Source organism: Marmota monax, unplaced genomic scaffold (genome assembly GCF_021218885.2).
Source record: "Marmota monax isolate L192 unplaced genomic scaffold, Marmota_monax_Labrador192_F-V1.1 WCK01_AAM20220418_F8-fsc00071, whole genome shotgun sequence".
Taxonomy (NCBI): Eukaryota; Metazoa; Chordata; class Mammalia; order Rodentia; family Sciuridae; genus Marmota; species Marmota monax.
The window spans coordinates 2141284-2155613 of NW_026695217.1; the positions used below are offsets into that span (position 1 = coordinate 2141284).

Below are 14330 nucleotides of genomic sequence, written 5' to 3' on the forward strand. Positions count from 1 at the left end.
ATGTCTGAAGTCCATCCCGACTGGCTCAGTGAACATCAACTACAACGCCTAAATGAAATGCTCATTGTGGTTGATGAAGATGACAAGGTCCTTGGGGAGGACACCAAGAGGAACTGCCATCTGAACGAGAACATCGAGAAAGGTGTCACCGAATGTTTCTTTGTTAATTTTGCAAGATTTTCTCATTTTTCCCACCTGAGAGAGATGGAGAGGCAGGAGAATCTGGGCTTTTTGCATAAGGAGGCCATATGGGCACCTTGTCCTTTCACAGCTTCTCTCTTTGGGAGAAGATTATGAGGCACCCCCCTTGACAAAGAGTCTCTGCTCAGCCTAAGTGTCAGCAGAGTCCTGAGCCTCCCAGACAACTGTGCGCTCCCTTGTAAAACCCAGCTCAGGCAAGAATCCTCCTAACTTGGTTCGGAGAGACTCCCACCCTCCATATCTGCTCAGGTCCTCATGCCACACCATTCTCAGGTGATGTCTGATCACCCAAGCCCATCTTGAGAAAGAACCATATTAATCCTGTAGACCTAATTGGAATGCCTCTTGCCCCAGACATACCCTCCTAGAAATTTTCCTTCGGCCTTCCTCCATTCTGCTCCTTAGGGACAAATTCCCTCCCGCCAGTGCTGATTTCAGAGTTGATACCAGAGCTACTCTAAGGTCTCTTTTCCCATACTGTAATAGTTGTGAATAAAATCTGGTTTTCCTGATTGAACTACCATCCAGCTCTGGTCTTCTCTGACAAGCCTAAACTTTTACTTTGAGTTTCACTTTGTCAAACAAGTTTAATTACCTAGAGGTTTCAAAATGTCAATTTAGACAACTGCATGTCCCTTGCCCTACTCAAGGGTCATATACAGATTTTTCAGATAAGACAAAGACTGAGGACTATTGCAGGGACTCCCTGTGTTCACTCACAGTTTTGGGCTTGTTCTCCCAGGGCTGCTGCACAGAGCCTTCAGTGTGGTTTTGTTCAATACAGAGAAGAAAGTCCTGATTCAGACGCGATCAGATGTCAAGCTGACTTTTCCTGGTAAGTCCATTCAGTTGAACCTATGACTTAACAGAAACTTTCCATGTAATCTGACCTGGCGGATTCCGAGACATGAATTATCTGCACAGCCAGATGACATTTTAAGAGGAAACTGCAGACCCATACTTACCAGTCTGATATTTCTTCAGTGGCCTGGGTTTTTTCTAGTTGGGATTTTTTTTTTATGGCAGTATAAAGCTATTTAAATCCAGAAGAACTTATCCATCTAAAGTATCGGGGAACTAAAATAAATAATATTTAAACATAAAATTAAGAAGATAATAAGGGCTGGGGATATGGCTCAAGTGGTAGCACACTTGCCTGGCATGCGTGAGGCACTGGGTTCGATCCTCAGCACCACATAAAAATAAAATAAAGATATTGTGTCCACCTAAAGCTAAAAAACAAATATTAAAAAAAGAAGATAATGATAGAAACTATCATCCTACCATCCAAGTCTTAAGACTGAATTTTTCTATACTTCCTAAGATCATGACAAATGTAAGAATATCCCTTTAGAAGCGAGGATAGCAGATGACGACATTCATAAAATATCCTGAACTACAGAAAAGAATAGGGGCAGGGACTTCTGGAGGGAAGTGGGACAAGTTATGGAAAAGTAAAGGAAGAAATAATATGGGGAATAAAGATTGCCTTGTGATGCAAATATAAAAGCTTCCCAGGTAATAGGAGATCTCAAGGAGGAACTGTCAGAATAGGTGCCACCTGTGAAAAAGCTGTCTGGGTGGGGAGCCCCTCTAATTTCTGCTGGTGGATCTTCGCAGGGCATCTTACTGACTTCCCAGGGAGAAGATGTATAATGTTGTTTTCATTTTCTCTGGTCAGATAGGGCAAGTTCAGAGCAAGCCCCTTCCTCCACTTGCTCTTTTCCAGGTTTTCTCAGTTTGGAATCCAAAGCAGCAATTTTGGTGTGGCATTTCCCAATCTCCTATTCCTGCCATTTTGAGGTGGTGTGTCCCAAGCCCAACACTCCCACATATGCCCTTTACTTCCCCAGCGAGACTCTAAATCCACCGATGCCATACACACATGCGCTCATCTCTTCTTCTCTCAAATGGGATTTCAGATCCATTGTGAGACATAAATCTGCCCAAGAGGTGCTTCTCGTCCTGAGACTGACTTGGAGAGTGCAACAGGGCATATGGGTGAGCACCTGCAGCAGGCAGCCAAGGCTGAGTCTTAGGAACAGCTCCTCAAGTAGCCACCCAGAGGCACCTCACCCAAACCCTCACCCCATGGCAGCAGGGACACAGGCTCTGCCCTGAGCACCACAGCAAACCTGCACTTCCCACCTACCAGGCTGATGATGACAGATAATGACGATTTTACCCAAAGAGTCTGTATTTGTATTTAATATATTCAAATAAAGTAAGAGGAATAAAGTAAGAGGGATGTTTCCCTTGTATGTTCTTTCCAGGGCATTTTTCTGACTCCTGTAGTAGTCACCCATTATACAACCCTGCAGAACTGGAAGAAAAGGACGCCTTGGGAGTGAAGAGGGCAGCCCTGAGACGCCTGCAGGCTGAGCTGGGAATTCCCCAGGAGCAGGTAGGAACATCTGCCCAGTAACAGCTGTGCTGTCCTGGGAACTGGATCTATGCCCTTGGCCTGGCAATGGTGCTGTTGCAGAGGACAGGGTCATAGCACATTGGTTTGTTCTGGGCAGGGTTGGGATGGTTCAGGAATCTGGTTTTCTATTAAAAAAAACTGAAGAAGAAATTGCAGTGTATGCTAAAAGGAATGTCCAGGATCAGCCGTGACTGTCCATTACCCATTTGTTAACTTTATCTGTAAAGCCAGTAGGTGAGAGGGGATGGCCAGTTTTCATTGGATTTTCTGTTGTTGCGGGTGGAGGAGTTGGTCCTTCAAAATAGGACAGAGATACATTTGTTACACCAAGGAAACCAAAGTCAGATTATTATTCAGATTTGAGTCTACAAAACTTTAGTTAGTTCTCTCTGCTCCCTGGCTACCACAGAGTGAGCAGCTTTCCTTCACCATGCTTTTAGCCATGATGCTACAGCTCATCTTGGCCAGAGCAATAGAGTTGGCTGACCATGAACTGAACCTCTGAAGTTCATTATCAGTGTAGACCACTAGCAGTTTTTGCACTTCTGGTACTGTGTTAACACGGTAGAAACAAGGACCATTGCTCCTTAGGAACAGTTTCCAAGTGAATACACAGGGAGTCTTAGGCCCCTGGACTTAGACATTCCCATCACAGATGACATAGTTTCAAATGAGAAGGGCATATCTCATGACAGCAGGGGACAGGAATAGGCCTGAGCAACAGCTCTCCAGCTGTTCCAGAACAATCAAACCAATGTCTACTGAGATGACCAATGGTTAAAAACAAGACCACACCTGTAGAGTGTTCACCAGAAATCCTTGACATACCAAAGTGCCACTGATTACATCATCATCATTTTTTGGAAGGAAAGAATATTCATGCCATGTATGTCCCAAATATGGACCTGGTATTTGTCCATCGTCATGACATTAAGGAAAAAATCTGAGAAAGATCACATCTGCTAAGGCTAACTGACTTTTCAGGGAGTCTACAAGCTTTTCCCATCTGTGTCAGCTGTTTTATAGCCATTCCCTAGGTCTCCAAGGCAATTTTAAAAGGTAGCATGCATCCATAAATCTGCATAAAAATGCATAATGCATACATCTGCATAAAAATTGTGCATTGTCAAAGTGATCTGCCATTTCTTGAATCAATTTTATTTTTGTGTTAGTGCCAATAAAGTTTGCAATCTCCCCGTAAAGAAAAAAACAATCACTTAAAATTAAGGTTTGGATAATAACCAATTACCAACAGAATTTGTTTATCTGAGGTAAACAAATGTGTTCATTTTCTCCTTTTTCCTGTACACTGTGTTTTATGTTAATGTTATTAATGTTGCATCAATTTCTGCCACAGCTTTCTACAGATGACATAGTGTTTATGACAAGATATCATTACAAAGCAAAATCAGATCAAATTTGGGGAGAACATGAGATCTGCTACCTTCTCTTAGTGAAGAAGAATGTGACCATCCACCCAGATCCCAGTGAAGTTGACAGCTGCTGCTACCTGGCCCAGGAGGAATTGGAAGAGCTCCTGGAAAAGGGAGACAGGGGTGAAGTGAAGGTCACGCCCTGGCTGAGAATCATTGCAGAGAGGTTTCTGTATAAGTGGTGGCCTCACTTGGATGAAGTGACCCAGTTTGTGGAGCTTCATAAGATACACAGAATATGAAAAACAGGGAGGAAAGTGTCTGCCAGGAAGGGCCAGATAGCAAAGGCTATGCTTGCAAGTGGGAGACTCTGGTTTAAATGGGATTACGCACCTCAACCAAAAAAGGGAAAAAAGGGGACTCGATTGCTAATCATCTATAAATCACTACTTTTGATCATTTAATCTGCTTTGTCATGTTGTCTTCATTTCCCCCTTTTGCTTTATTTCTTTCATCTGCCTAATTGCAGGGAGGGAATTTATTGTTTGCCCCAGATGCAATTTCTAAAAAATTTTAAAGTTCATTTTAAAAATGGAGGAAAAAAGAAGAAGAGAAAATCCCACAAGTAGAGATCTGAAATCAGCATTGCAGTAGCTAAATGTCACATAACCATCTTTGGACAGCCCTTGGATGGGTCTCCAGGCCTCTTATTGAAAGAAGCACAGGAAGCCAAATCCAGCTATTAAGAGTCAAGCATATCCCCCGTGTCCCCGCGGCGGGCGGCAGCGGCGGCGTCTGTGGAACGCGGAGTGGGCGGAGGGAGCCCGCGGCGGCTGCGGCTACAGCGAAATGGCGGAGACCGTGGCGGACACCCGGCGGCTGATCACCAAGCCGCAGAATCTGAATGACGCCTACGGGCCGCCCAGCAACTTCCTCGAGATCGATGTGAGCAACCCGCAGACCGTGGGGGTCGGCCGGGGCCGCTTTACCACCTACGAAATCAGGGTCAAGACAAATCTTCCTATTTTCAAGCTGAAGGAATCTACTGTTAGAAGAAGATACAGTGACTTTGAATGGCTGCGAAGTGAATTAGAGAGAGAGAGCAAGGTTGTAGTTCCCCCACTCCCTGGGAAAGCATTTTTGCGTCAACTACCTTTTAGAGGAGATGATGGAATATTTGATGACAATTTTATAGAGGAAAGGAAGCAAGGGCTGGAGCAGTTTATAAACAAGGTCGCTGGTCATCCTCTGGCACAGAATGAACGTTGTCTTCACATGTTTTTACAGGATGAGATCATAGATAAAAGCTATACTCCATCTAAAATAAGACATGCCTGAAATTTGGTGAGAAGAAGCAAAAATGTGACCATTAATGATTCGTATGCACCAGTGTGAAGAAGTTCTAAATAACTTTTAGCATGCTGCACAGAAACTGGTATAACATGCCTTCAGTATACTAACACTCATATGCTCTGTTTTGTTTTGGCAGTTGACAAGAAGTTAATTTGCTTTAGTGGAAATCCCTCATTCCAGCTTTTCCATATAAATAGCTTTTCTTGCTGTTTTAATGTGGTGCACACTATAGCCTCACAAACCTTCCCTTATAATCTGCAATATCCTAACTAAAGTTACTGACTTGGTCTTATTTGCACAGTTTTTGTGTCATGTTTGCTTCTTGAATCGGATTAACGACAATATTTCTCTTCTCCCCCTTTAAACTGTAATGTCACTTGATCTAATTTATGTGTAGGAGCACTACACCATTTGTTTCCAGTGCCGCACACAGAAGATACAGACTTGTGTGCAGAACATATCTTCCTTCCAGTCTGTAATACCCTTCACATGGAAGATTAATGAGGGAAATCTTTATATTCTGTATAAAAACAAAATCAAATTTATATACTAAAATCATTTGTCTAAAAATTTAAGTTGTTTTCAAATAAAAATTAAAATGCATTTCTGATATGCAAAAAAAAAAAAAAAAAAAAAAAAAAAAAAAAGAGTCAAGCATAAAATTTGGCAAGAACTGAAATGCCTAAATTACACTTAAGCTGTCCTGCTTTAACTTGCAAGAACTAGATTAACTGTCTTCTAAGAACTACCGTATTCACTTACCCACATTAAGTATTTCTACGTAATGCACAGTGGTCATAGTACATATTCATCAAATGAATGAATTAGGGATCCTTCAGACAAGCGTGAAATAATGTGTTAAAGTAGTTCCCTTTCTTGGAGTAACTTAGAATTTTCACTGACTTGAAACATACCCAAAAGGCCTGCCTGCTGTTAGCTGTTACACTTTACTTGTGGAGGGAAGCCAGAGCATCATTCTTGGAAAAACTGTCATTCTCACATTTTATTAAATTTATCCCTGTGTTTGGAAAGCAGTGGTCTATTTTTTTTTTTTTGGTACCCGGGATTGAACCCAGGAGTGCTTAACCACTGAGTCACATCCCAAACCCTTTGTGTACTTTATTTAGATACAGGGTCTCACTGAGTTGCTTAGGGCCTTACTAAGTTGCTGAGGCTGAATTTGAACTTATAATTCTCTTGCCTCAGCCTCCCAAGCTGCTGGGATTGCAAGCATGCACCACCACACCCAGCAGCACTAGTTTATTTTTTAAGTCTGTTCCTTTTGGGGGTGGTGGTACACCTATGATCACAGCCTGTTGGGCAGCTGAGGAAGGAGGATGGCAAGTTCAAGGCCAACCTGCACAATTTAGCAAGACCCTATCTCAAAACAAATATAAAAAGGACTGGGGATGTAGTTCAATGGTAGAGCACCTCTGGGCTTCAATCACCAATACTAAGGGAAAAAAGTCTATTTCCACAGTCACAGGTTCTGGCCAACATCTTAACACTTTTAAAATTTTTGTTGTTTTTGATTTAGCCCCCTTAATGGGTAGAGGTAGTAGTTTCTTGTGGGGAGCCATTTTGACACGTGACTGGGCGGCTCCCGTTAAGGGTCTGAGGCTTTCTGGCTGTGTCGGAACTTTTTCAGCCCTTTCCTGATGAGAGAACCCGTCCGTGTGGGGGTGTGACTGACCACTGACCCCAGGGGCCAATCACTGACCCTGACCTTGGAGTGCGGCCCCCCCCTCAACCTTCATTGGATGGAATTATCCCCTGAATTTCTTGTTCCCCAATAAAAGGCTACTCCCTGGCATGCTCTCTCTCTCTCTCCTGCTAGCCCTGAGTAATCCTTGCTGCCCTGCTGGGCGGTTAGAGGAGGGAACCAGAGAGGGGAGCCGTCTCGGACCTGGCAATAGAAATAAGGTAACTGAGTCTGTGTGTTTTATTTCGATCTCTTCTAGCTAACTTTTATGCCAAGAACCTCATTAATGAAACCAATGCGCAGGCCGCATGGTGGAGTTTCTCACCAGTTTTTTTTAATTTGCATTTCCCCAAGACTAGGTGATGCTGAACATATTTTCATATACTTATTTGACAATTTGTGGATTTTTTTTTTGAGAAATGTCTGTTCAAGTCCTTTGTCTATACTTGGTTTGTTGTTGTTGAATCTTAGTTCTTTATGTATTATGGATATAAATCCCTTATCATATGTGGGTTTTGCAAATATTTTCTCCCATTCTGTAGTGTCTTTTCACTCTGTTCATAATGTCCTTTAGTACAAAAATTTTAAATATTGATGTAGTCCTATTTGTCTAATTTGCTTTAGTTGGCATTGCTTTTGGTATCATATTCAATAAATCATTGCCAAATCCAGTGTAATGAAGAATTCCACCCATGTGTTCTAGAATTTTTAAGTCTTATATTTAAGTCTTTAACCCTTTTAGAGTGTTTTTTTCTTCCCTATACCCTCATGGTACTGGGGATTGTACACTGGGCCTCTACCACTGAGGTGCATACCCAGACCTTTTTATTTTATTTTGAAACAAATTCTCCCTAAGTTGCTTGAGCTGGTTTCAAACTTGCCATCCTCCAGCTCAGCTTCCTGAGTAGCTGACATTAGCATGCATCACTATGCCCAACTGTTTTTTTATATTTTATTAATGCAGGACTTCACTAAATTGCCCAAGCTGGCCTTGGGATTGCTATCCTCCTGCCTTAATCCCCCAAATAGCTGGGATTACAGGTGTGTACCACCACACTCAGCTTCAGTTGTATTTTTGTGTTGTCCTATGAGGAAGAGTCCAACTTCATTCTTCTGCCTGTACATATCAGGTTTTTCCAAAACTTGGAGAGACTCTCCATCTCCTGTCTATTCTTGGTCTCCTTGTTGAGGTCATCTGACAGTGTGTGGAAGGTTTTATTTTGGGGTTCTATATTTTGTTCCCTTGGTGTATACATCTGCCTGTAGGACAGTACCACAATGTCTATTACCATTGCATTGTAGAATTTTTTAAGAATCAGAACATGTGAGTTCTCCAAAACTGTTCTTCTGTTTCAAGATTGTTTTGTCTGTTTGGGGGTCCCATGAGATACCATATAAATTTCAGGATTTTTTTTTTCATATTTGTGCAATAAAAGAAAAAAAGATCTCATGGGATTTTGATAGATGTTGCACTGAATCTGTAGATCTCCCCAGGTTTACAGACTTCCAATCTGGGAACACTGGATGGCTTCCCTCCTCCCTGCCTCTCTTGCCTCCTGTTTTTGTATTTGATTTATTTTTATTCATGTTTTGTAGTTTTCAGTATTTTTCCTTCTTGGATTATTCCTAAGTATACATTCTTTTTGATGCTAATATAAATAGGATTGTTTTCTTAATTTCCTTTTTGGATTGGTCATTATTAGTATATAAAAATAATGCTGAATTTCTCATATTGAGTTTGTATCCTACAACTTTGCAGAAATCATTAGTTAACTCTGTGTGTGCGCGTGTGTGTATGTGTGTGTGATCTTTAGGATCTATGAAAAGAAATTTTACTTCATCCTCCCACTTTTGATCTCTATTTGCTTTTTGTCTAATTGCTCTGCCTATGTCTCCAGCTGCATATTAAACCAGAAAGGGAGGAGTGGGCTTTCTTACCTTTCTTCTGATCTTAAATGTAAAATTTTCCATCTATCAACATTACAATTTAGCTGGGGATTTTCCCATATCTGACCTTTATTAAGTTGAGGTAGTTCCTCAGTTTTTAAAATGTTGGGATTACTGATTAAATCTCCTTGTTAATTACAGGTTTATTAAAATTTACTATTTCCTAATGATTGTCTTCAGTTTTGCATTTCTAAAAATTTTTCCATTTCATCTGTTAACCAACTTGTTGGATACACTTGTTTATAGTATTCCATTATACTCATTTTTATTTCTATAGAACAGAAGAAATGTTCCCATCTTCATTTGATTTTAATAATCTAAGTCGTTCTCAATGTAGCTAAATGTACTTTTCATTAACCTTTTCAAAGAACCAACTGGTTTCATTCATTTTACTGAGGATTGAATCCAGGGTTTTGTGTATACTAGGTAAGCACTCCACCACTGAGCTACATCCCCAGTCCTTCTTATTTTCTTTTTTATTGGCTTGTTTTAGTTATACATAATATTAGGGTTCACTGTGACATAATTAGACAAGAACAGAATATAATTTACTCCAATTCAGTCCCTACTACTTTTCCTTTCCCTTCTCTCTTCCCTCCTCCTGTTCCCTTTCCTTTCTTCTAGTGATCTTTCTTTTATTTTTTTTTAATTAGTGCATTATAAATATACATAAAGGTGAAATTCACTGTGATATATTCTTTTTTAAATATTTATTATTTTAGTTGTATTTGAACAATACCTTTATTTACTTATTTTTATAATATTTATTTATTTAGTTGTAGTTGGAAACAATACCTTTATTTCACTTATTTATTTTTTTATGTGGTGCTGAGGATCAAACGCAGGGTCTCACACATGCGAGGCGAGCGCTCTACCGCTGAGCCACAACCCCAGCCCCCCTTTATTTTTATGTGGTGCTGAAGATTGAACCCAGGGCCTTGCACATGCTAGGCAAGCACTCCACAATCCCAGCCCCTACTGTGATATATTCTTGAGACAGGGTGTCACCAAGTTGCCCAGAGGGCATCCCTGTCTTGTTCCAGTTTTTAGAGGTAATGCTTTCAATTTTTCTCCATTTAGAGTGATGTTGGCCTGGGGCTTAGCATAGATAGCCTTTACGATGTTGAGATATGTTCCTGTTATCCCTAGTTTTTCTAGCATTTTGAACATGAAGGAATGCTGTATTTTATCAAATGCTGTCTCGGCATCTATTGAGATGATCATATGATTTTTATCTTTGGGTGTATTGATGTGATGAATTACATTTATTGATTTCCGTATGTTGAACCAACCTTGCATCCCTGGGATAAACCCACTTGGTTGTGGTGTGCTTTTTTTTTTTTTTTTTTTTATGTTTTTGTATTCGATTTACCAGAATTTTATTGAGAATTTTTGCATCTATATTCATTAGAGATATTGGTCTTAAGTTTACTTTCTTTGATGTATCCTTGTCTGGTATTGGAGTCAGGGTGATATTGGCCTCATAGAGGGTGTTTGGAAGTATTCCCTCTTTTTCTATCTTATGAAATAGCTTGAGAAGTACTGGTGTTAGTTCTTTGAAGATCTTGTAGAACTCAGTTGTGTATCCATCTGGTCTTGGGCTTTTCTTGGTTGATAGGCTTCTGATGGCATCCTGTGGTGAGCCGCTTCTGCCGTTTCTGCAGATTATGGTCGCCATTACAAGATGGCGCTGGCTCCGCTGTGGTCTGTGACAAACAATTTCTTATCTGGGAAAGTTGGCACATGATTTTTCACCACCCTGTGAGAAAGTTCCACGCGGCAGCTTTGCATTGGGGCTTGGGATGCTTTATTAAGGCTGGGAGGGGCACCCGAGGGGAAGAAGAAGAAATATCCAGGGACCTGAATAAAACTGTTGAGAGAAGATTCTCGAGTTGCGTCTTCCTTGCGGGCAAGGGGTCGCGACAAGTGGCGCCGAAACCCGGGAACCAGAACTTTCAACAGTCAGGGGTGGTGCACGGGTTAGTCCCAGGTAAGTGGGATCCGCGACCAAAGCGGGGTTAGTCCCAATAAGTGGGATCCGCGATCAAAGCGGGGTTAGTCCCTAGTAAGTGGGATCCGCGACCAAAGCGGGACAGCTCCTCTGTAATGAAAGAGAGAGCCTTATATTTTATTGCAGCTGCACTGTGTACTTTCGCTCCTACTTTCGCTTTCTTTTTTTTGTGCTTTCTTTGTTGTTGCGTCATGGGTGCCGCATCTTCAAGTCCGCTTCTCCTGGCCCTAGATGGCCTGTTACGTTCCAAGGGACTGGAAGTGAAACATAGTACTTTACAGAGATTTTTACAGAAGATAGATATCGCTGCACCGTGGTTTGCATTTTCGGGCAGCCTTACTGTGCCTAGTTGGGATAAATTAGGCAAAGATCTTGACTTTGCTTCTGAGCAGGGCATATTAGAGGGTGGGGTGATACCCCTTTGGAAAATGGTCCGTAGTTGCCTTACAGATGATAGATGTCAGGAAGCACTTACTAAAGGACAGGAGGTTTTAGAGCGATTGCATGAGGAAAAATCGGAGATGGCAGAAAGTGAAGTGACTCGGGAGGATGGGAGTGTGCAGAGCATGAGACGGGGGAGGAAACGGTTGTATCCAGATCTCAGTACGCTGCGTACACCCCCATGCGAAAGTGGGTCAGAGGAGGAGGAGGATGAGGAGGAAGAGCTCGAGAGGCTGTCTCGTCAGCTAGGGAGTTTAGCTGTAGGAGAAGGGAACACAGATAAGCAAGGGCTCAAGAAAAGCAATCCCCCGGATCCACCGCCGGATGGCGGGGGCGTTTCGGGAAGAGCTTTCCATGCCCAAACATGGAGGGCTGTTCACGCTGAGATGGGTCTTGCTTATCCAGTTTTTCAGGATGACAACAGGGGAAGAGTCCATGAACCCTTAGATTTTAAAATTGTGAAGACCCTGGCGGAGTCTGTACGCACTTATGGGGTGGATGCCGCCTTCACGCTGACTCAGGTGGAAAATCTGTCTAGATACTGTATGACTCCCTCTGATTGGGCTAGCCTTGTTCGGGCTTGCGTTTCCCCGGGTAAATATTTGGACTGGAGAGCATTCGTGCTAGAGGGCGCAATAGAGCAGGCCGCCCAAAACCATGCAGCGGGACGCCCCCATTGGGACAAGGATATGCTCTTGGGACAGGGTAGATTTGCAAATCAACAGACAGGATTTCCTCTTGAGGCATATGATCAAATTAACAATATTTGTATTCGGGCATGGAAGTCGCTTCCAAATAGAGGAGAGGTGTCTGGCAATTTGACCAAGATTCTACAAGGCCCTACAGAACCTTTTTCAGATTTTGTAGCAAGGATGGTGGATGCTGCTGGAAAGATTTTTGGGGATCCTGATAGAGCCATGCCCCTTATCAAGCAATTGGTCTTTGAACAATGCACCAAGGAATGTAAAGCGGCAATCACTCCTTATAAAAATAAGGGCATAGAAGCATGGATGAAAGTGTGTAGAGAGATTGGAGGACCTTTAACTAATGCAGGTCTTGCAGCTGCTGTCCTTCGGGTGGCAAAAGGGGGCAATCCTGGTGCCGGAACATGCTTCCATTGTGGTCAGCCCGGTCATTTCAGACGTGAATGTCCTAAAAAAGATAATTTTACTGGACCCCCTCACGGTGGCCCTTCCAATGGCTTTCGTCAACCAGGGCTGTGTCCAAAATGTAAAAAAGGGAAGCATTGGGCAAAAGAGTGTAGATCAATGAGGGACATCCATGGACAGCCTATTTCAGCTGGGCCAAAAAACGGCCGAAGGGGCCCCCGACCCCAGGGCCCACAAATATATGGGGCAATGGAGAATGTCACACCCAAACCCGAGACATGGCCATCTCTACGCCATCCCATGAGACGCGGAGAGCCACTACAGGTGCCGCGGGATTGGACCTCTGTTCCACCTCCAGACTCGTATTAACACCTAAGATGGGAGTCCAATTGGTGGAAACTGAGTTCAAAGGGCCTTTACCGCCTGGCACTGTAGGTTTGCTAATTGGACGTGCATCTTCTACTTTGCAAGGTCTTCATGTCTTTCCTGGAGTTATTAGCCCTGATACTGTAGGGACAATAAAAGTTATGGTGGAAGCTCCAAGGGGCATTGTATCTATTTCCCCAGGAGATCGGATTGCCCAATTGTTACTTCTACCCAGCCTGCATACCCGCTTTTCTGCTGATTCCTTTTCAAGGACAAGTGATGAGATTGGAGTTACTGGAGGGAATTCTGTTTATTTGTCCTTAGATATGAATGACCGTCCTACTTTAAACTTAACCATAGAAGGCAAATCAATTTTGGGATTGCTCGATACTGGAGCAGATCGTAGTATAATTGCACAAAAGGACTGGTCAAAGGGGTGGCCGGTGCAGCTCTCAGATCAATCACTGAGAGGTTTGGGATATGCCCAAGCCCCTCAAATCAGCTGTAGACATCTATCTTGGAAGGACCCAGAAGGACACAATGGCACTTTTCAGCCTTATGTACTTGATTTACCTATCTCTTTATGGGGTCGTGATCTGATGAAAGACATGGGGTTCACTCTTAGTAATGACTATTCCCCGGCGTCTCAACAGATTATGCAAAATATGGGGTATAGGCCAGGTCTAGGACTAGGAAAACATCTACAGGGGCGTAGGCATCCTGTGCAAGGTCATCAAAAGCTTAACAGATTTGGTCTGGGTTTTTCCTAGGGGCCACTGGGGCTCAAATACCCATAACATGGCTCACCGAGGAGCCTGTTTGGGTGCCTCAGTGGCCTCTTCCCTCGGTTAAATTGGCAGCAGCCCATAATTTAATCAAAGAACAACTGGACTTGGGTCACATCCAACCTTCCACTTCTCCATGGAATACTCCCATATTTGTTATTAGGAAAAAATCAGGAAAGTGGCGCCTACTGCATGATTTACGAGCAGTTAATGCTCAAATGCAACTTATGGGGCCCATTCAAAGAGGGCTGCCTCTGCTCTCCTCTATTCCTCAGGGCTGGCATATTATTGCTATTGACATTAAAGACTGTTTCTTTTCTATTCCTTTGCATCCTAAAGACTCACAACGTTTTGCTTTCACCCTTCCCTCGTGTAACCACGAGGAGCCAGATCTTAGGTTTGAGTGGGTAGTGTTGCCGCAGGGAATGGCTAATAGTCCCACGATGTGCCAGATGTATGTGGGGAAGGCACTCGCACCTCTCAGACATAAGTATTCCTCCATCAAGATCATTCATTATATGGATGATGTGTTATTGGCCGCTAAGTTAGAGCAGATAGTTAATGAGGCCTATAGAGACTTAGTAAAGCTGTTAGCTCAATATGGGTTACATATCGCA

The 14330-nt window shown here is 42.7% G+C and overlaps 2 protein-coding genes across 2 annotated transcripts; both read left to right on the forward strand.

Moving 5' to 3' along the window:
- Positions 1-4383, forward strand: Idi2 (isopentenyl-diphosphate delta isomerase 2). Its single transcript, XM_046432129.2, has 4 exons — positions 1-142; positions 944-1036; positions 2475-2605; positions 3984-4383. The coding sequence occupies exons 1-4, from the start codon at positions 1-3 to the stop codon at positions 4299-4301; spliced, it is 684 nt and encodes a 227-aa protein (XP_046288085.1). The 3' UTR covers positions 4302-4383.
- A 382-nt stretch (positions 4384-4765) lies between these two features.
- Positions 4766-5955, forward strand: LOC124084731 (sorting nexin-3). The gene has a single exon (XM_046432098.1). It carries the CDS (start codon positions 4849-4851, stop codon positions 5335-5337), a length of 489 nt encoding a protein of 162 aa, XP_046288054.1. The 5' UTR covers positions 4766-4848; the 3' UTR covers positions 5338-5955.
- Positions 5956-14330: the final 8375 nt, after the last annotated feature.